This window comes from Cavia porcellus, unplaced genomic scaffold (assembly GCF_034190915.1).
Source record: "Cavia porcellus strain 051 isolate PalLab524CR breed Dunkin Hartley unplaced genomic scaffold, mCavPor4.1 scaffold_9, whole genome shotgun sequence".
Lineage (NCBI taxonomy): Eukaryota > Metazoa > Chordata > Mammalia > Rodentia > Caviidae > Cavia > Cavia porcellus.
In genome coordinates, this window is record NW_026947492.1 from 29,474,720 (window position 1) to 29,499,064 (window position 24,345).

The following is a 24,345-nucleotide window of genomic DNA, read 5'->3' on the forward strand; positions in this document are numbered from 1 at the left end:
GAATGGGGCCATTATGTGCAGAAAATATGTATTAATAAACAAAAGAAAATCCATAGGATCATCTCAACAGATGCAGAAAAAACATTTGATAAAATTGAGCACTATTTTATGAAAAATAGTAGAAAATTAGGTATGTGTTTGTATATATATATATTGGGGGGGTATCAGAAATCGAACTCACAACCTCTTGCTTGCCAGGCAGGTGCTTATGCCCCTGAGCTAAATCCCTGGCCTGCAAATTAGATGCTTTAGAATGTCATGAAGATAAATATTATCCCATGATACATGTGAAAGATTATCATTAATCTTATGAGTATGACTGCACCAATATCCAATATCAATTTTTTATTAGTCAATATTTAAAAAGTTAAAATCTCAACTTAAATTACTTACTTTCAATTGTTACTACTATTTAATATGAGCAATTAACTTTTAGTTTGTGCATATTTTGCAATTTTAACTTACTACCAGGTAATTAGTCCAAAGTGTTTGTCAGAAAATCACTTAGCGATACCATATTTTCTTGAGAGAGAGAAAAACTGTCATAAATAATTGTTTCAGATACCTTGAGCTGTTTTGGAAAGGATTTCTGGCATGCTTTTGAATGTGGATATATTAGTTATTGCTCCAACATTTATAATACCCAAGTTTTAGGTGAGTTTCACAAAATGGAAGTTGATCAGTTGATCTTCCAGATACCACAACTATCTCTCACTTATCTGACAAGATAACATCAATGCAATGTATATATCTTGATTATATTTTATAATATAATCAACTAATATTGTTTCATAGCAGAAATTCTGTAAATGTCTCCCACTAATTACCATTGAACAGTAGTGATTTAAGAAGTGTAAATCCCTTAAAGGAAAATGAAACTAAATGGCTACATATTTATTAAAGATAAGCTGTGTTCCAGTCACATTGATAAATGCTTTGTGATACAGCATTTTCCAGAATAATCTTATGGTTTAGGTGACATTATGTCCCTTTTGCAAATGTGTTTAGTAAAGAGTAGAAATTGTGTTTGAATTTGATGCTATTTCAGTTAATAGCTCATATTTTAGGAAACAGTAGATCAAATCATTCATGTACTAGGTAATTAACATTCCTAATCAATTATACATAAAACCAGTACCAAAGATTGCTTTGACATACATAAAACTATATATGTTGCTTTTCTTTATCAGTTAATACCCTTCCTGTGGTCCTTTTGACAATTACCAGTCAGATTTCATCTCTTTAAAATGAGAACAATAGTATGTTCTACTGGTGCCATGAAACTGAAAGGAACTGATAACCAAAAGTCCATATTATTACGAGGACTCTCGATATTGTACTTGCAGGAGAGTTTAAATTTGTAAATTGCAATTTGAACCTAACCCTAGAGTTTTAAGAGTATAAGTAGATCTCATTTTTCAAGGTGTTCTGCAAATCAGGATTATTTCTCAATATGTATTGGATATAACAGGCTTCTCTTTGAAAAAGGAAGTGAAAGAGGACCTTCATACAAAAATTAAAACAATAATTTCAGTGTAGTAGAAGATCAGTGTAGTAGAAGATCGTATGAAATTCAATGTTTCAATCAGTGAAATAGACTGGCTAAAGCATACAATCTGGTAACCAGAATGATTCAAAATATAAGCTAACATCTTTTAATGGGGCAACTGAAAGAAATTCTTTTTTTTTTTTTTTTTTTTTTTTTTTTTTTTTTTTTTTCTTTTTATCGGTACCGGGGATCGAACTCACGACTGCCTGCTTTCAAGGCAGGCGCTTATGCCGCTGAGCTAAATCCCCAGCCCCTAGCTAAATCCCCAGCCCCTCTGAAAGAAATTCTTAAAGGCCTCCTGATTTTACAAAATTCTGAAATTTCAGTATTGGAGCTATATATGGTTGCTAGGAAAATCTTTCTAAAGCACAAATTACATGTTTGAAATAGTTTGTCCATCTTTAAAATGTATCTTAAACTAGAAAAAAATGAGAATTTAACTAAATCATATATCAAACCTATATCAAACAATATACTCAAGAGTGAAAATCTAAAATCTTTTCCTCTAAGAAGAACAACAGGACACATTTAACCAGTATTCCCACTACTGCTAATTTGGAACATAACAATGGCGAAATGGTTCATCCTTTCCATTTTTACTATAAATTTGTACTTTAGAATAATTGTAGCCAGTTCTGCATATCAGTGCCTTTTGCTGAGGGATACAGCGCCAATCTATGTGTTTACCCATTGGGTTTGATGAACAGTAAATTGTGTGTAAAAGTGGCAAAATGGAATTTTACCCAAATTATGCTTCCTATAATTGTTTTTGCATATGTTTATCTGGGTATTACAGAATACCAAAGAGGTATACTGACACACACCACTCCAAGATTTGATAAAGAATAAATAAATAAAAAGTTTTCTCTTGACATTTCTGGTAGAAGTAGCCCAATTCAGTATAATGGCACATGAAAAACCAGATTTGAAAGTTTTGAAGGCGGTCAAAAGGGAATCATTAGATTACTCCTGAATGAACAATTAAGATGATGCCTTATCATACAATACATGCTTTCATAACAGAACAGTGGTGTTAATGGAAGATGATGATGATGATGATAATGACTTTGACTTTGGCTCTGTGTGCCAAAGTTCCTATGACAGCGAAATGGTACAAAAATTGACTGATACAGACAGAGGGAATACACACCTCCTTGGTTTAGTTGACAAAGAAAACAGCAATGTAGGCACACATTCGACTGGTCACAATGCTAGGAAATGGACACATAACCCATGATACAATGTTTGAACTAGGTCCAAAAATATAATAGGTATCTTAGCAGGAGTGAAATTGAAGTACTAGAAATTTAAAAGTTAAAAACAAGATGCTGTTTCTCAGCTAGAAGCAGTACTGGGCCTCATGACTTAGTCCAAACTCAGCTCCTAGGGAGGATCAAAAAGAAAACATCTGCAGCTGTGATATGCTAGGACTGTGCTGTGCCAGGGAACTCAGAGATAGAGCCTGCCGATTACGCTAATCAGGGTTGTAGAAACATGTCAAACTCGAGCCTTACAGAAACCAGGTGTCCTAAAGATAAGTTGTGCAGAACAAGACAGTTAATTAACTCTGACCCACTGGTCATCCCTTATGAGCTGACCAACCACAAGTAGGTAAACTGCCGACTACCCCGCTCTAACTGCTACGATTGGCTTCTGTAAAAAACTGCTTGCTTTGCGATTTTTTCCTGTAAAAGCACCTGCCTCACCTACACTCGGGGCCCTCTGTTACCACTTGTTCGGAGGGCCCCGTGTGCACGGAACAATAAAGACCCCTTTGTTCTTGCATGAGGGTGGAGCCCTTGGAGTCTCCTTTGCGACACCGGTCATACAAAATGTATTAGGCAGAATGCCAGCACTGCCATTCAGTGTTGGAAATTGTAAAATACAAAATGCTACGAATATAAAGGTATGTCTTTATAGATGTAAAGATTCATGCTTTCAATTTATACATTTATATCTGAGAAATGAGCCATTCAAAAAATAATAGACCAAATGATTTTGTGAACAGACTTGTTGCTCCAGTTCTCAAACTACTTGGAATGTGACATTCAATAATTAGCTTACCAGTTTCCAACTGATGTTACATTTGCTAACAGAGCAGAAGTTGACAAGCACAATAACCATACATAAAAACAAAGCAGACATTGCAAAGAGAATTTTGTGATTTCAAAACAGAGAACTGTATAGTACAATCTTTGGGATTCAGAAAGATGTAACATTGGCCTCATATATGGCATAGAATTTGATCCCCAGTACCACGAGAAAAAAGAAAAAGCAAACTGATACTGCTGATCTCAACAATTCACCAGGATAGAAATACTGAAAGGGAACCCTCAGCAAGATGGAAGTCTGGGATGAACTTTCTACAACAGAACCAGAGGACGGAGTAGATATACTTGAAGAGTTATGCAGCCACTATATGTCACTTGAAGCACAAAGCTTTGGCCAATGGTTGTGTTTTATGTGATCTTAAATATGTGTGGCATAGTTCGATAATAGACAAATAAAATAAGTGCAAAATATCACATAGAAATTTTTTTTAAGAGGATTGAGAATGGAGCTCTTAAAAGATCATTTATGTCAGAAGAAAAACAAAATAGTTCTGCCCAGGCAGCTACACAAAATAGTTGTGGAGCACACTGGTAAACTGACAGGTGAACAGGTAGGCACAGTATCACAAATACGTACGACAACTAGAAAAAAAAATGATATCAACTGTGCCACGAATAAAAGACAGGAAAACAAACATGCAGTTGTCATATATGAAGATGGCCTCGGATGTAACAGTTGAAGCAAGGCTGATTTCTGTGACAGAGTTCAATTGATATTTTAATTGTAGTCCATAAAGGACTTTATTTCTCATGTTGCATTTTAGGTTTTGCAAAGAAGTACACAGCTGATGTGAAAACGATGAATACACAATAAATGCATAATATAAGCTAAAAATTTAATGTTTTATCTTATTTATATTTTATGTTCCTGTTGTCTACACATTATTTAATATAGTAAGACTCTCCTGGAAAAACAATAAAATCAGTGAAATGGCACGTATGTGCTACAAATGGCCAGGAAAGCAAAACAAATACATGTGCTATCAGTATAAGCAATACATGTGTATGGCATGTGCTATTGTCATGTGTGCAGACTGCCTTAACTGTGATAATTGAAGTTAAGGATATTTTTTGTAAAGTGCCCCTGGTATTTTCATTGTAGTTCTTCTAAGAATTTATTTATGTTGTTCTTTTTCAGACTTTGTATACCAAAAACATATTTGATGTTGAAAATTTTGACATTTTTAATAAACATTCAATAAATATTAAAAATTCAATAGTTTATTTTTGTGATTTTTTCTCTTAAGTACACATCATTTAACACAATAAAACTCATAAAATTAAAATTAATAATTCAACAATGAAAAATTTTAAAGAATAAACATGGGTCTGACAAAATTTTCTGATGACAAAATTAATGTTTTGCTCTAAATACTGCATTATAAATCTTATTGAGAACAATTAGATGGAAAAGAAAAAAAAAACAAAACAGTAAAAGAAAAAAATCCAACTCAAAAAGGACTAAGTCAGATTGTCCCTGTATGCAGATGACGTGGTCAAATACACTGAAAATGCTAAACTCTGCACACACACGCACATGCACACATGCACATGCACACACGCTGGTAAAACTAGAAAACAAATTCAGTAAAACTTCAGAACACATAAAAGCACTTGTGATTCTATGCATGAACAACAAACTACATCAACCTCCAAAATTTTTAAAACTCATTTATAATAACAACAAAATAGAATAACATACTTAAGAATAAATTTAACCAAGAGAGTAAAAGAACTTAGGGAAGATGATACAAATGCACTTCAAGAAGCTCTTTCTCTTGTCTGTTCTTTTTTACATCTATCATTCCTTCTGAGTCCTTCTACTGTATCCAAATAATGCCAATAACCTCAAAGAATAAACCCAAACACAGAAGTGTATTTCTATTGCTGTGAACAATTTATGTGCAATGTTCGTGCACACAGAAACACACCTATGCTAACATTAATGAGTACATATACGATGTATGGACATACATGCATATATCCTAGGAAGGCACAGAAATACCTGCTTGAGAATTAATTGTAGCTAACATTTTTATCTGCTTCCACTGAAATATCTGCTTGTTAATTGTAGCTAACATTTTTATCTGCTACCACTGAAAAGACAGTGTTCAAAGAATTTTGCATGGATTTTATTTGAAGATTCCTAAAATATAACTATATGGTATATACAACTATTGTCTTTATTTACTTAGGAAATTGAGACAGAGAAGCTAAGTAAGCCATTAAAGTGGAACATGAGAAGTTCCCAATGGTGTACTGAAGTTAACACTGAAGTTGCACAGCCTCAGTTGAATACAAGCAGAGGAACAGAAAGAAGGATCCAACCGTCAACTTGCTTCTTCATTATCAGCAACTTAAGTACTTGCCAAAGGCAAAGAACACATACAACAAAACCCTCTTCAACAATTTTTAGAGCACTGTGGTATTTTGAAACTAAAAATATCTCTTAGTAGAAAAGATAACAGAATAGAATGCTTATCTGTGATTTTCACCTCTCCTGTTAAGGCACATAAATTAGTTTTCTTCAATTCATTAAAATTTTGCTAAAAATACACTCAATTTTACTACCTTTTATTAGCTTCTCAGGGAGTTATGCTCCTTTATCAAGCAAGACAAAAATGTTTATTGAATGACAAAATAAATGAATCCAGTAACTATTTTCTCCAAAATCCCTCTTTTCTAAATTATTGGAAGGCACTAGCAGCAGGAAAAATAAATGAACTGATGTGGATGGAGACGAAAAGAATCAGTATAAATTTCTAGGAGTGTTCAATTTCAAAAGTGTGTGCACTGATTATTAAAGCAGAAAATACGCTAACCTTGGAGAAAAAAAGTAGTCAGTTAGTCTTTGTCAAATGTAACTTGCACTTAGTAAATAAAATAAAATGATATACCCAGTTGTAGAATTCCAAGAAAAACCTAAGCACTTTCAAAGACTCTTGTATTGCAGAACAGAACAAGAGGAGAAGGAAATATTTCATTTTTTCTGCAAAACTCAATTCATTCTTGAGATTTTGCTTTATTTTCTAAAGGCTCACTGAAAGTCCAGTAAACAGCTTTAGTGGCTGCACATTGTCAAATATTAAAACAAATCAAAATTCTTGAGGCATAAAGTTCTGCAACGTTGGAACTTTATGTGAGAAATGCCTATTTGCATCTCTCATCAAGGAGGTTGAAAAATGGGGATCTAGGTCTGGGATACTTTCTTCTCTAGTATACAATCCATGTGTTCCCACAGCCTAGGTGATCTTCAAACCTGAAGGGCTTGCCTGGAACTTGGTCCCTCTGGGACATTAATATAAATTAAGGTGGGCATTTCATGCCTTATAAACAAGCCTTTTACTATGGATATTTATCACTATTTATTCTAAATTCGATAAGCCCTTTAGATTATGTTACAGTTAGAACACATCTCTCAAAATTCACGTACTAAACATGTGTTTGGTCCCTGAGGGCTCCACTTATGAACAAATCTATGCCACTTGCGGGCAGAAGTGGGTTGATTTGTTCTCTATCCCTTCAGACTTCTGCCATGTAAGGGTGCATCAAAAAGGTCCACATCAAGTGCTGGCCCCTCAGTTGTGGACCTTCAGTCCTAGACCTTCAGAAGTATGAGAGAATAAATTTCTCTTCTTGATAATCTACCCAAGCTCTGGGGTTCTGCTTTAAAAATATAAACATATAAGACAGAATTATGGACTTTTTTCTTACAATATAGTTAAACAACTACAAGACCTTAAAGTTAATAGGAGACCAAGTTAAAAGAATCTACTTATATAAATGAAATATACATGATCTTAATGGTTTTTGTAAAGCTTTACTTTGGTATTGTATTCATGGAGGTTTGTAGCTTAAACAGTGTTTTCAAGGGCCCAAAGAGACTTTTTCCAGAGGAACTTGAAACATCTGGCAACTTTCCAATAGTATCAATGCAAGGGTATCCCTGAATACTTTCCTATGTATTTTCAAATATGGATATAGATAATCAGCTAACTCTAGTATCTTTATGGGTCTGATTCTCATCTCAGCATTTAAAAGGTTATCTCTGTATCCTTTGAAGATGTTGAGATCTTTTGTTCCCCTTCTATATTAGTGTACTGTATACCCAGCTCTTCCCAGCCTGGTCGTCCTCAGGGCAAAGTCTGATTTCATGTCAGAATTATACTGATGCTTACCTTTGTATTTGCTTCAGGACATATTGTTGGGTATGATTTACACTTCATGTGCCCAGACTAAGGTCTTATGTCCTCTGAGATTGTCTCTAGATTTCTGTTTCCTCCTATTTTGCTGATTGTCCTAGACTCTGTTTTTCTAGGTGGATTTATAACAATTGCATTCTCTTCCAATATGAACACTGTATCATTGTTTTTTCAGTTCTCTGCACAAAATCTCATGTATAATTGAATTCTGCTCCTGGATGCCCCATATTTTTGCTGTTCCTTTTCCCCAATTCAGGTGCAACACTGGTTCTAATAATGTTAGGTCCAACAACATACGCAAACTATGGTAGAAAATTTCCCCTCTTCCCTGATAGCAGTAAATACTTTATCATTTTTCTTAGACTTGGCTAAGCAAGGTGATTTTTTAAAAAATCTTACCAACCTTTACAGAGTTTCTGCTTTAAAGTATACTCTTGATTGCTAGCACCTGGAAATATTTTTGTTACATCTCTGTCTTGGAAGGCTACTTCTCCTTGGGAAAAATAAAGGGAGATGTGGGGGAAGCACAAGCTGTTTTTAACTCAGGGAGAATGGCAGGTGAGATGCAGCATCTCAGATGACCTTACCATTTGCAATGAAGAAAGAATGGCAGATTTGGTTATAGATCACACAGTTTAACAGCACTTAACAGCAGAATATTAGTCAGATATCAAGTATACTTAGGGATCACGCATTGAACTTAAAGTAGTTTTCACTGCTTTTATAATTCAACTTTTGTGCAGTTCCTAACCTAGACTTCTGAGAAGAGTATAGACTTTAGAATCAGAAATTCTCAATTCAAATTTTAATAACTATCTGGATTATTTATCTTTTTGGACACATTTTCTTTATCTGCAGACAGAAATACTATAGTGACACTGGGCGTCATAAGGAACAAAATGAGATCATTTATATTTTACTTATTTCTAAAAAACATTGTGTAGCCTATAGTTAGGTACACTAAAACACATTCTAACATAACCGTATAACACCTCTACATGTCCAGATACACCCATCTGAGAAATAATAATGGCAGCTAGCTTTACATTTGCTGTTTATACCAGATGTTATTCTAATCACTTTGCTCCATGAGCTCATTAAATTGCTTAAAATGTAACAGTGACATACAAATACTTTGTACCTTGAGTGAAAGGAGAAAAGAGATGAACCATGAGGAGTATATGGCACTGAGACATTACTGCCTTGACAAAATGAATGAGGAAGACTAAAATACGGCATAGGCTTCTCCTTGTTTCTTCCCTATCTCACACTAAAGGGCTTCTTGAAGGCAAAGACAAAATGAAGTGAAAACTGCGTTAATTTTTGATTATCCAATGCTGCTGTTATTATTACTATTATCTTCCTCGTCATCAATAGTGATTGATATAATAAGCTTGAGTTATTGTTCTTTATTTTCTAAACTCTATAATCCCTAAGGAGAAAAATTTAAATTTAACATTATTTATGTTGTTTTTACTGAATATATCTGCCTTTATAATTGTAAGAGAATCAAAATTATAATCCACGCTTTCTATAATTTGCCTAGCTCTTGTTTAGTATTCACACACCTATAACGTCTTGACAGTCAAGCCTTGTGAAGGCTTTAATTTTCTGAATGTTTTGAATGTGCATAGTAAAATCTATTGCTTCTCTCTATACCACCTACTTTATATCAAGCTTGATTATGCTAGCAGAACCTTCTTATTATAGCTTAGTTTCACTGAACTCTCCCCTATGATTATAATTTGTCACTGCAGTCCCCAGTGATAGAGAAATGTTAAAAAATGGGAAAGGAAACCAGAAGTTTAGAAACTTGGGTCTTGTGATACAGTGGCTTTAAATTACCCTTTCAGCCACTCCTTATAGTTCTTCTGACAGTCAACTTTACCTGGTATATGTCCATATTTCTACATACAACCAAAATATATTGTACATTTTTCTTTTTTGTAGGATGATTCCGTTCAAAATTACACCCATAATTTAAATGTAGCAAAACTCTTTCTCATTTTAGAAAATCAGCAGAGTTGGAATCATTAAAATAACATAGCACTTCTGACTTTAAAGATTTCAACAGCAATTAAGATTTTTTCAAATAGTGTATGATATAAAATAGCAAATAGTTCACAATATAAAAAAAACGGAGTAGGCAGGAACAGTGGCATATACCTACAATCCTTATTCATGGAGTCTGAGACCAGAGGATTGTTGAGTTCAAGTACAGCCTGGAAATTTAGAAACTTACTAAGATCCTGTGTTAAAATTCTAAAAACACAAATAAAAAGGGCTGCGAATGTAGCTCAGTGTGAAAGCCCTAGATTGAGTCCCTAGTAACACAACAAAAGAAAGGAAGGGAGGGAGGGAGAGAAGGAAAGGGGCAGAGAGGAAGAAAAGCAAATAGTTCATGGTGTAAATTTTCTAAGAAATAAAGAATGATTGTATGTATAGAAAATAGGCATTTCAAATAGAGAATTTTGAGAATTGATAACTTATATGCCTTCACATTTATTTTTCATAATGTACTTGTTTTTACCCTATACACTGAGGTAATTTTCTTTTTTTTGTCTCTCTCTCTCTAGTCATACATACTATCACTCTTGTTTCCGCACACCGTGTGCTTAGCCTGGATTCTCCCAAACTCAGCAACTCAAATCCTGAGTAAACAGCCAAAGCTGCCTTATATATCTGTATCTCAGGGACATGTATATACAGCATCAAAAATATGTTAAAAAACACCAGCTCAGGAATCTCATCACTGATACTTTATTGGCTAAATGTTATAAGCAAATTTAGATTCAGAAAATGTGTGAACTATACTTTTTTTTAATACATGCAAATGAAAGAGTAAAACACCAGTTGAGTATCACAGAGACAGAAGCTCCATTTTGCAAATTAAACCTTGCCAATAGTTATTTATGACTATATGGAAGTGTCCATGGTTTAATACCATATAGCAAAGTTTGATGGTGATACAGAGCTTTTCCACAGATTTTCCTTTTTTCTGTACAGCGTCCTAGTTCATCACAAGGAAAGGAACACTCGATGCCTATGAATGTAATTATAATTTTAAGCTTTGATACTATTTTGGCAGCCTCACAGGACATTATAGTTTTCCTTTCTCAAAACCTGGCACTTCTATTTAAATAGAGGATTTCCATGTTTTTTTTTTTTTTTTTTTTTTTTTTTTTTTTCAAAAGTGAATCTGTATCTCATTCTTATTTACCTATACTAAATTTAGGGCTTAAAAAAAAAAAATCATTGTTTTAGCCGGAGGAAGTTAACGCTAAAACTCCATGATTTAGAAGAAAAAAAGAGGCTAGAGAATTTGATGCAATGATGCCCCAAGCCTAGAGGAAGAAAAAGTGCTGGCAAACGTGGGCTGATGCCCAATCTCTCTTGCAGATGACAGGCTATCACAATGACAGATTTTAGTGTCACTCTGGCTTAGAATCAGACACTTCGCTACCTCTGCAAGAGTATAAAGAAGTTAGAGATAATTTATGTAATAATTCTTATTTTTTGTAAGAAGACAAATCCCTCATATATCTTCCATACTTTACCATGCATAAGAGACTAAATGAAATATTGTACACTGTATCTTGCATAAAATAGAGCTACAGTATTGTTTCCTCCACAAATCCACACCTTAATGAAAACACCCTTTAGATCATAATATGAACTTTACAAAGTCAATCTGGTTTTTTTCCTAATCTGCCTATATGGAGATCATACTATAAAAAGAAGTGGGTGGTCTAGATGGATTATGAAAGAAGAAAACAAAAATTTGCTGTTTGTAACTTTTAATAGTTACTGATGTCACCACTCTTTGTATAAAAAACCATCCATTCTGACATTGAGTACTTTATGTAAAATTCCACATAAAGTTGCAGAGTTGTTCATTAAGTAGATGTGGGAATGAATTATTTGATGTATTGCAATGATTTTAATAAGAAATTAACAAAGACTCTGCCAAATCAAACAAATAAAAGGTGAATGATACACATTTAGAGTTTTTCATTAAATAATTTGGAAATAAAGTGCTTACGTTAAAAGCCATTGGTCATTTGTGAAACACCACTATCTTTTCATTCATCCTTTTAGAATTAAAGAGGTCTCAGTTAACTGAAAATGTATAAAACAGATTAATCATTGTTTAAATGATAATCCATTTCAATATATATTTCAATATTTTATTTCCTTTTAATTGTCAACTAAAAATCTTAGCTTATATTTGAAAATGATTTCTTAAACAAGAATAACTACATTATTCAAAGTTGCCTGGAATTCAGCAAGTTTAATTTTAATAATAATAATAATGAAGTTAGATTACTAGCTATGTAGATATTCTTCCTTCCTGAGCAATCTCATCATTCAAGGTTTATGTCAGTACTGTAAGTTGTCTCATAAAGAATGTTTACTCATCAACCAGAAATGTAAAACTTTCTAAAATTAAGAAGTACAGATTAATTTCTACCAAGTTTAAATTTAGCAATATATTTTTGCAATTTAATTAAGATGTTGATTTACTATTTAATCCCCATTACCTTGTAAATATCCAGAAATCCGCACTGGTGGTCAAATCTGGTGTACAGTTCATTCAGCATGCTGATCACTTGCATCGGAGTGCACTGGGCACAAATAGCTGTAAAGCCAACAATGTCTGAAAAGAGCATGGTGACATCATCAAACTTTCTGGCCTGCACTTGCTGTCCTTGCCACAACTGTTGGGCTACATCACCAGGGAAAATAGAATATAGGAGATCCACTGTCTTCTTTTTCTCTTCTTCCAGGGCCTGATGAGTCCTTTCTAACGTGGCCTTTAATTTATCCATTCTCTTCTTCAAGCCATCTTGGGCCTTTGCCTGCTCACCCACCAGAATGACATCCCGGGTAGCATCGTGGATAGGGATGTCTGAGAGATGCAGCCCTCGACCCATGAGTTCATCCAACTTGTCCACACATGGGGAGCCCAAAAACAAGATGGAACTTGATTCTGGTACATGAATCATTTGTCCTTTGATTTCCATAACCTGTGAAATTAACATGGAATGCTGATTAGTAGTCTTCACACTGTAAGTTAACAAATAATAATGCTATTTGATGAAGAATTAGAAATGTTTCTTTTATCATGCTGACTTGGTGCACTCATGTATGCAAATTTTAATCTGATGTACAGTCAATATAAACTGCATGTTTCAGAATAGAAACAATTATTTTGTATCTCACTCAACTACCTTTTTTTTTTTTTCTTTTTTGTGGTACCGAGGATTGAACTCACAACCTCACACTTGCCAGGCGGGCGCTTATGCCACTGAACTAAATCCCCAGCCTCAACTACCTTTCTAAAGAGAAATAATAAAATGCAAAATGAGATCATGAAAAGTGAAGTAGGAAACATTTTCTATTCAAGATCAGATTACTCCCAGGTATGTAATGGAAATGTTTTATATGTCAATTTAAAAACTTTCAGACTGGGTCATAATACAATTAGGATAAATGTCAAAATAATTACATTTAACTGTCACTAAAATAACACTTCTTTCAAAATATAAATCTAAAAGCTTAAAATGAATCAAAATAATTATTTGGTGCCATCTACATTTATTTTAAACCAGTCATTGTTATTGGAAAATGTAAGTCACTACAACAGACTAAAGTAAACGGTTCACAAAGTATTAAAAGCAGCTTAAATCAAGTATTATTGAGCCAATATTAATAGAAAATAACTACTATTCAATCAATATGTTAATAAAACTAAAAACAAACCCCCAAATTAAAGTATCATTATAGAATTCAATCAATAAGTCAGAATCTGAGGGTTACTAATTTAACCCTCTCCCTCCACTTTATGTTCATTCTGTGAATTTGGGGGATTAACAGTTTAAAAAAATGTGAATGTAAGATTCAGTAATCTTAGCTGGGTACCTCAATGAGCAACTTCAGAAAGGATGAGCACCAGTACAAAAGGAAAAAAGACACAGGTTTTAGCTATCTATATAGTCACTTGGACTAAACTGAGGTATTTCAGCACACCTGGAGAAGAAATATTGTACCAGAAACAAACTGGAAAAGTGCTGACCAACTGGAACTGTGCACCAGTGTCATCTATGTCATTTTCCACCATTTCCACATGGAATGCATTCAGCAAAATTATTTTCCTTTATTTTTCATTTCATGAAGTAATTTGGCTTATTAATGAAACAAACAAACAGTATGTAACAATTATTGTTGAGTAGCTTTAATCTGTGATGGGTTCAATTTTCAGAACCCAAGGATTTTTTATGGAAAAAACTAAAATGTAGCCAGATACAGTGGCATATGCCTACAATCTCAAATCTGGCAGGCTGAAGCAGAAGGAGTTATAGTCCACTCTGGATTACTTAGCAATATCCTGTATCAAAACTTAAAAAATAATATAATATAAGCTTTTTAAAAAGCACTAGAGAGATAAATAAATGCAAAGCTTCTGTGTTCAGTTCCCAGTACCACCAAAAAACCCTCCAAAACCCAATAACTTCCCAGAATTCTATTAGAATTAATAAATTAATTAAATCAATCTGACAAAATCAGTAGTATTTTTATATACAAACAGCAACTATCCAAAAAAGGAACCAATAAAACAATTCCATTTAAAATAATATCAAATAAAAAGTAATAAATAAAAAGACAAATTGTAAAAAGTATTAGGCATCACTTTAACCAAGGAGAGAGCTACACATTGAAAATTATAAAGCACTGATGAAAAATACTGAACAAGAATCAAAAGGACAGCTAGACTATGGTTATGCATTGAAGATATTACAATTGTGAAAATGTTCACACTATAGAAAACCAAACATGAAATTAGTAAGCCATTACAAAAAAAAAAAAAGAAACAGTCAAAGAAATCTTAAACAAAGAACAAAGCTTAGGCATCATAGTTTCTAACCTTCAAAAAATATATTCCATAGCTAAACTAAGTGTAACAGCATGCATGCATATTAACAGACAGACAAACCACTAAAGTAAATAGTGAGTCTGGCAACAAGACCACATATTTACAATAAATAATCTTTGACAAAAATGTCAGGGGCATAGAATGAAAAAATGGCAATCTCTTTGATAAAGGGTGATGAAAAACTGAATATCCCACATGCAGAAGAACTTAACTAGACCCTTACAGAGACCCTTAAGTAGATCCCTACCTAGACCCTTAACTAGATACCTATCCATACAATAAAACATCAACACAAAAGAGATTATAGACTTATAAGGAATCATAAGGCCCAAAATTGTAAAGTTACTGGCAGAAAATATGGTGAGACAGCTCGTTGGTAATAGTCTAGGTGACAATGTCTTTGGAAGTGACTGTAAAGCTACAGGAAACAAAGTTAAAACATAAACAAGTAAGATTACATTAAACTAAAAATCTCTCTGGCAAATAAAACAACAGAATAGGAGACAATCTTCATAATGGGATGAAATATTTACAAATTAAACACGATTAAAAAATAAACATATAAGGTATTGAACTGGATAGCACAAATAAGCAGTAATGATTAAATGAACAAACAGCCTAAACATTTCTCAAAAGAAGACATACATATGGCCGAGAGGTATAGTCATGCATCTCATAATGATGCTGTGGTCAATGAAAAACCACACATAAAACAGTGGTCCTACAAGATTATATCATCCAGTAAAATAGCGATACTAGTTTGTATAAGACAGTGTGTATGTGTTCAAACACCAGTAAAGTCACCTAACAATGCATTTCTCACAATATATTCTGATCCTTACACAATGGAATATTATAAAAAATTTAAAATCATTATTCATGAGGGAAGTGCTAATTAAAGCCACAGTGAGATATCACTTCACATATAGTAGAATGACTATAATAAAAATGAAAGTACAATAAAAATACTTATACTATAATAAATACTATAAAGCTACAATACAATACTATAATAAAAATGTCAGTATGTTAGTTAGTATATCTATAATGTGGAGGTGCTGCAAAAAACTACAAGTCCGCCTACAATATGACCCGTTAATCTCATTATTTGTTGTGTATCTAAAGGAAAGGAAATAGCCATGTTGAAGTCATACTTACATCCCTATGTTAATTATAGCATTGTTTACAACAGCCAAAATATATAATTAACCTAAGTGCTCATTAAGGCACGAATGAATATATGTGGTATGCATACACCATAAAAGTACCATATATGTACAATGGAATGGAATGTCCTTCAGATTCCAGAAGGAAATCCTGTTACATACAACAAAGATAAAACTAAACACATTTAGGGACAAAATTTCAAACATAAAAATAAATAATAAATAAATACAAACAATACAGATAAGTTTTTATTTCCTTTTTGCAATTCATATGTATCTTTTCATTTGTGTGATTGTGCTTTGGTTCTTAGACTATACTTAGTGAAAGAAATGTTTTGAAACAAAACCTATTTTCTCCCAAAAGGCTACTGACATTTTAACATGCCACACTGACTGAACTGATGACAATTACTCATTCACTTATTTATTCATTGTTTTTATACATATTTATTATATATATATATATATATATATATATATATATAACCTCAAATTATACTATGCAGAAAGTTAATCAGAAAATCTCTCCCTTTTACTGAGATAAATGATGAAAAATGATGTATCTGTATGTTTGGGATAATAACATGAGGCTAACTAAACTATTATTTATTCAATAGATTGAAATTTTGACTTTGTTCAAATGTGATTATATAAAATTCATGTTTTTATTTTAAAAATTAATCAAAAAAGCTTCAAAACGTAACTTCTCACACATTTAGTCCTTCTGTACTTTATTTTTCCATGTGTTAGTATTTAGCTTTACTTGCACTCTATTCTTAGAAACTTACTGTAAAAATGGATTTGAATTCTGTCTTGATAGATAAGCCGGTGAACAACATAACCAAGACTATTATTCCACGATTAGATGCTATTTTTTAAGTCATAACAGAATTCATTTACTATTTAGATGAAACAGATTTGTGCTTTACGGTTAAAAGAAGTACACCAATAAATGTTTTTGGCATTCTTTAGAGTGAATCTTCCAATCATGAAATATTTATTTATTCATTTTTATATAACATGCATTAAATTTCACACTATGAGGGGAATATTAAATTGATATGTAGTTTTTAATATGCTGCATTGCACAGATTGCCTTTTTCCCCAAAGGATGAAAATGATTTTATTTTTCAGTACATTCCTATAATCAGTAAATCATACACATTAAAAGGCATAGAGTTGACTATCTCCCTTGTTTTGTTGCCTGCAGTTACCCTGTTCTTTTGAGGTGCTTTTTCACTACACTGTCACACATATATTGCATGGGGAATTTGGATTGTACTTTAATAGCTGGTATATATATATATATATTTAAATATTCTGCAAAAACATGAAATACTACCCTTTTTCCAAGAAAAGTTCTAACACTGTTGCATAAAGATAATGAAACCTCCTCATAGTAATAGAGAGCCTTTAGGCTGACTAAAATCTCCCTGACCACTGTGCCCCAGCCAATTTAACACAAGAATATTCCGATAGGCTAAAAGAAGATAAACTTTCAATTACTACAATTAATGTGACTATGTGTGTATGTGTATGCATTTATGTTAAAACTTTTTTCTCTTCCTTCATTTATCCTATGAATCAGAAATAGGGTATATATCAAGGGTGGCTGTTTAATTTGCTTCTTAGTAACAAAAAATATTTGGGCATTTTTGCCAAATTGTATTAACTATTTAAAAAAAAATCTAGAATTTCTGCTGTGATTGGCAAAACTTACTGTTACATACTGGAAAGCTTGGCAATAAATAAGTAAACTTAAAGAAATAATAATGCAGATGGAATTTTCTAATGCAAATAACAGGACAATTGCTTAGTCATGGGCATTTACCGTGGCTAAAGAAATTATAAAATCTAGTTTCAAGGCAAAAAATTTATATAAATTATCGTTGTTCAAAAGAAATTCCTATGATGGTGCAAATATGGTTAGCAGGACTGAAGAACTAAATTATAAGTTATAAATTTCAAATTTTATCTAATATAATCATATTAGCTACTGACTCATGTATTAAACAACATAACTCCCCAGTTAAATCTATAGTTCCAGTATTTAGGCCATTACTTTGGCTAGGAATTATGTTTTATTTGTTTATTGGTAAGAAATGAATTAATACTTGAATCACAGAGATTTTTTATATTTAAAGATGTTACACAGAAATTTGAAAAATTATTTGTATGAATTTTACTCTACTAAAAACAGATAAGTTTAAAACAGCATCCGCTCTCTTGATACTTGTATATATTCTAGCTCGAGATAGATCTATTATATTATGCACATTGTATACTGTATAATGCATGTACATTGTATATGTATATATATTCTACTCTTCATATATATATGAAGACTAGGAAGATAGGAAAGAAGGGAAGGGGGACGAAGGGAGGAAGAGAGAAAAGAAAAGAGGGAAGGAGGGAACGAAGAAAGAGTGATAAGCAGAACTATGAAAATTACAGCACAGGCAGATGAAATTTTCTAATAGAATAATAGAGCAAATCATATTGGGAAAGGACCTAGAGAGGGAGAGAAGGATAAAAGAAAGAAAAAGTTATAGGATGAGAGACCCTTCAGCTATAGCACAGATGGATTCTAATAAAGTATCTTTGAAGCATTGGCATTGATAGTCTCTAAAGTGATAGCAGAAGTGTCCAAAAACACTTCTCCAAAGCAAAAAAATACATTATAAAACTAACAGCTAAAAAAAGAATGAGCTTGATCAGGTCCATGGATGGGGCAGAGACAAGGTGGATTGCCCAACAACTATATGGAAACAACACCACTTTGAGGTTTTGAGCCTTGGGACTGCATAATGGGAGTCCAGTTGGAGTTTCCAGAGTTGAATCTTCATCCTCAAAGAAGACTACAGTCACTGGCATCTAAAATATTCTCCAATTTAGGCTCTCAAAATGCTCAATATTGAAAGCAAACACTAAATGTAAATATCCAAAACTATAGATATTGGAACAGTTAAGAGTATTAATAACAAGTGAGTGTACAATCATAAAGACAAACAAGCAACAAAGGAATGAGACAGTTAAAAAAAACTGGAAAACATCTTAAAGGAAATGATGGCAGCATTTATCTTAAACAGCTGTAATACAAATGCAAATGGGCCTGTAGTGAATCAACCATAGTACCTGGCCGCATTGGCCTTCAATAAATGTTATCTCATTGTATTATAGATTCTGTACTACCCTAAATTTGAATCAGAAATCTCTGTTTTTGGGCTCAGCAATTATTTATTTCAACACAATCTATATGTGATTCTAAACATCAACCATAATTGAGAAATTCTGTCTCAAATATCAATTGTCCAGTAAGTATAAATTAAAAAGGGAACCTGATGAAATATGGTGGACAGATAGCAGCAGCTATGCAGGCTTTCTGCGAGACCCAGCTTAGAATCCAGGAATGGTTCAGAGTGAGGAATCCTAACCAAGAGGAGATATACCCTGCTTACCCAAGAATGAACTGGGCTGAGAGATACCAACTGGGAATGCAATCCTGGTGCTATAACAGGAACAGATAAAACCTGAGCATGGAAGCTGGAGCCCTCACCACTGGAAGCCACAATCTGGGGTTCCTGCCACCACTGCTGCATCTGAATTGGCTCAGCAGGGAGAGAGACAGGCGAGAGCTCTGAGAACAGGAATCAGTGAACGGAGTTAAGAGCAGGGCGGGCAGGGAGTCCTGCATCGACCTCCAGTGAGTGAGGGAAACTGGGACTCTCCATGGTCTAGGAGGCGCCATCAGAGGACATTCTGGGACTGGGCAGACTTGCTGGAACAGGGCGCTGTAGTGATTTCAGTCACATATCCCCCTCTCAAGCAGGATTGGTGAGCAGCGCCTAGCCTACGTGACGCTGCTGGCTGAGACCCAGTAGGCTAGCACAACCCAGGTCCCAGCGCCTGAAGGTGCACCCTAGTGGTGAAGCCTTAGGTAGCTTGACCTGGAGGGGCGGGCCCCGCATAGGCTGCCCAATCCGTAACTCCCTGGTGTGCCGCCGTGGGCAGGAAGACCTAGCTGGCGCAATTCAATCAGACTGTGGCCGACAGGGAAGGAAGTTTGGCCTCCTATATATGCTTGCATATAAAAGGGACAAAGAATATGGGAAGAGCGAGCAAAAAGAAAGGCTCTTCTCACCATTTCCCCAATCCTGAGAAGCAGGCAATAGCAGACATGCCACCAAAAGACAAAAAAGGCTATCTCCAGAGCCTCATAGATGAGTTCAGGAATGAAGTTATTAATGACCTGAAGCAAGACATAAGCAGAATAGTCAGAGAAATGCTAAGCACCACCAAAGAAAAAGCAGATAGTGGAATGGAAGAACTGAAAAAGAGGGGAGAATTGTTTGATGGAGAAAATAGAGAACACGTAGAATACATGAAGCAGGTTCAAAGAGATTACCAGGAAACTGAAAACTCTATCGAAAACTGGCATAACAGTTTGAAAGAAACTAAGGACAGATTATCTGAACTGGAGGGCAGATTTGTAATACGGGAACATGAAATGAAAAACTTCTTAAAAATAACAAAAAAACAAACAGCAACAATACAAAAACTAGAAGATGATAAGAGGATCTATAACATAAGAATTAAGAACATAAGAGAAGAAGTGGGGACACAAACAAATGGACTACAACAAAAGCTATTCACAGAAATAATCCAAGAGAATTTCCCTAATTTAGCAAATGGTAAAGATACTCAGATATATGAGGCATACAGGACTCCAGCTACCTACAACCCAAATAGAGCTATACCCAAGCAAATAATAATCAAAATTCCAAAAACCCAATATAAGAACAGAATATTAAAATCCGTCAGAGACAAGAAACAGATCACTTACAAGGGAACACCCATCAGAATTACAGCAGACTTCTCAGCACAAACCATCAAATTACAAAGAGCATGGGGGGAAATAATTCAAGTTTTGAAAGATAATAACCTCCAACCAAGATTGAGATATCCTGAACAACTATCCCTGGAAATTGATGCAAAAAAAACTTGCTTTCAGGATAAAGAGGAACTAGGGGAATATCCAACCACAAATTCAACTCTACAGAGAATATTGCAGGATATTCTAAAAAAGAAAAATACAAAGAATCCAGAAACAGTGACAGAGAGGCCACAATGAATGGAGCAGAAAACAAAATGAAGAAGACAAACTGACAACTAATGACAGAAAAAGAGCTCAAGAGAAATGAGGCAGAGAGGATTGGATGATAGGAACAGCTATATTGGAGAAAATGACCTCATAATAGGTAGTGCTGATTTGGTATCATCTTATTTTGAAGTCTCATCAGGCTTTTGTTCTTCTGTCTCCATAGGTCTTAACATGTTGTATCTTATTGGATTTTATCATATGTGATAGTATAAACAAAAACTTTTATAGACAAGGAGATTATACAGAAACTATAGTTCATTATCTGTTAGTTGACTCTAAATACCCTGTAATACTGTCATTCTCTTGAATGGTTTAACATTGTTTTGATATATTTGATGCTACAGTATACGAAGTTATACTCAAAGATCTCAAGGAAAGAGACAATATGGTAACTATTTTTATGTCGGGATTATTTTGTGGTGAAACACTAATTTGCTTAAATGGTTATGTTTTGATCTGCACTGTTTAGTTGTTATGCCCGCTCTTATCTCAACCTCCATTTTACTATTTACTTTATTATTTACTTTTTTATTTTTATCCTTTTAATTAAAGGAAAAATAAATTTTAAAAAGCAGGATATATTATAGTAACCCACTTTGATAGTCTATTAACTTGATTTGAAGCCCTGTATTGCTCTCACCATCTTGTTTTGACTGATGTTCCTCTATTCTGCTTTGCTTGATAGTACCAGGTTCGAAAGATTAGGCAACAGCTGTGAAGATAGTGCAATTCATTATGACGCCCATACTGGTTGACTATTATCTACTTTTGAAGACCTGTAATGTCCCCAATGTTTTGGTTTTGTTGGTCTCGTTCTTGACAGTTTTGTTCAATTTTCTTGTAACTGATGATATTTGAAATAGCAGGAGGCATTATGGTAACCATTGTTGATCACCTTGTATTATGTTTTTACATTATCTATTATGTCCACCCTTTTGATTCAACCAACTCTGTTCTGTTAAGTCATATTTGGTTTTACTCTCTTCCAAAAAAAGGTAATAAGAACTGTGGGAGCAATAAAACCCAAAATGTGTAATAGTCAATGTACAAAAGAGAGGAAAAGAAAGTGCTCTAAATAGTATAATGACATGTATATTTAAGTGTATAAGATAGACAATGATATTACTGAGTTTTGTTGGATCACTGAACAGAACTGTTTGCAGTCTCACTGTTTGAATATCCACTTTATATGCTTTAATCTTGTAACTTGAACAAATATTTTTAAGATGACAATATGTAATCGATTAACTGTAGGGAGCGGCTTTGAATAGCTGCTGCTGGCCTGCCCCTCCTGCCTGAGGGCATTTTGTGTGTCAGCCTACATTTCCCATGATCCTCATGTCCACCTAAACTACCCATAATCCTCTCCTGCTTACGTCATATATCTGGATGTGATGATGACCTATCAGATAACACTCTGTGCCCTCTTCCTGTCCTTGGCCCGCCCCCCACCCTATATAAGTGTTAGCCATTTTGAAACTAAACGAGACTCGATTGGAATCACATCCTGTCTCCATCTCTCTTTTCTCTTGCCCTGCCCCCCATCCCCTGTCCCCTCTCCAGGTGAGACCCACGGACTGGTCCGCAGGCCGGATCAAGTGGCGCCCAACGTGGGGCGGATCAAGTTGCGACCACGAAGGGACCCCACCTGGCACGAGGGATAACGACGCGGGACCGTTCACAGGAGTAAAGCGCTGGCCAGCGTGACTGATTCAAAGACTTCATTCCTGTGATCCGTGCAGACAGCCACCTTACGTCTCGCCTGAATCACGGTAGGTGAACGGCATTAGCATGGGCAAGCACTCAGTGAGCACGAATTGTTCGTGACTGGCCTCAGGGAGGCACTCAAGACTAGAGAGATTAAGGTTATAAGACAAAGATTTGATAAAGTAGTTTCAGTTTATACATTCAGTGTGTCCATGGTTCCCCCTAGAGGGTACCATTAATTTAAACAGGTGGAATAGAGTAGGAGATGCTCTTAAGGACTATTATGAAGTTTTTGGTCCGAAAAAGGTTCCTGTAACTGCTTTTTCATATTGGATTTTAGTCTCTGAGCTGCATTATCTGCCTTCTGCAATTGTACTCCACCCAGCTTATCTAAGGCACCCAGCCCTCCTGGCTCTGTGGTCCTTGATATCCTGGAGCCTTTTCAAGATGGCGACATGCTGCCACTCCCTTTGTCTGGAGGCAACGAGGGTACTCAAAATGGCGTGCACCGCCCGATACTCAAAATGGCACAGCCTCCATACTGACTCTGGTGGTGAAAAAAAAAAAGGGGGGGGGGCTGGGGATTCAGCTCAGCGGCATAATCACCTGCCTTGCAAGCAGGCGGTTGTGAGTTCAATCCCTGGTACTGATAAAAAAGGAAAAAGACAAAAAAAAAAAAAAAAAAAAAAAACCCAGTGATTAGATGATGCAGAAGAAATTCATTCTAAAATCAAGTCAAGAAAACAACTGGGTAGGATCAGGCTGAAAGGAGATAATATTACTCTGCTGCAAAGTGTCTCCAACTAGACATGATCAATGAATTAAGACAGCAGTGAGAAGCAATGGCAGGCAATTAAGATAAATGTCAATTATAGTGTGTACCCATATAAAAAAGGCAGCTGATTAAGTGATTTTCCTTGGGAGTATTTGTAAAATGTTTGTTCATATTGTTCTGTCTACCCTTACGTTTTTACTGGGAGCAATAAATGTAGGGTTGTTTTTATTTAAAAAGACAAAAAAAAAAATGGCGTTGCCACGCTCCCTTCTCCGTACCGCCCTATCTACCCTGGAAATGGGAGCTTATCCATTCTTACAAGTCGAGGTAAAAAAAAAAAAAAAAAAAAAAAGAAAGAAAGAAAGAAAGAAAGAAAGAAAGAAAGAAAGAAAGAAAGAAATGGGAGCTTAGTCACTGGAAAGACCAAGAGGTGGTTTGGACTTGGATAGAATCAGGAAGTCCATGGTTTGCGCCCACACCCTGTTGGTTCTTTTCAGGGCTCCGATGTCCCAAACAAAGTCATTTTTACCTTTGTCCCGCAGCAACTGGGGGCAGATCATATTGTAATTCCCCGGGAGAATATTTTTGTGCTTATTGGGGCTGTGAAACAGCTGCAACAGGGTGGCAACCTGCCTTCCCCAATAAACACCTTAAACTGACATGGGGGCCGCCGGGGTGCAGCCTAGGTGACTACCCACTGGCCAATCAAAGATCCTGTCAGGTTCTAAACGTCACTGTCA

The 24,345-nt window shown here is 34.8% G+C and overlaps 1 protein-coding gene across 1 annotated transcript in view; it reads right to left on the reverse strand.

The window, feature by feature from the left end:
• Positions 1–24,345, reverse strand: part of Gucy1a2 (guanylate cyclase 1 soluble subunit alpha 2) — a 291,599-nt gene that overhangs the window by 105,003 nt on the left and 162,251 nt on the right. Inside the window, exon 5 of the mRNA XM_063256136.1 lies at positions 12,404–12,889. Coding sequence (XP_063112206.1) covers positions 12,404–12,889 — 486 coding nt within the window. The remainder of the gene's footprint in view (positions 1–12,403; positions 12,890–24,345) is intronic.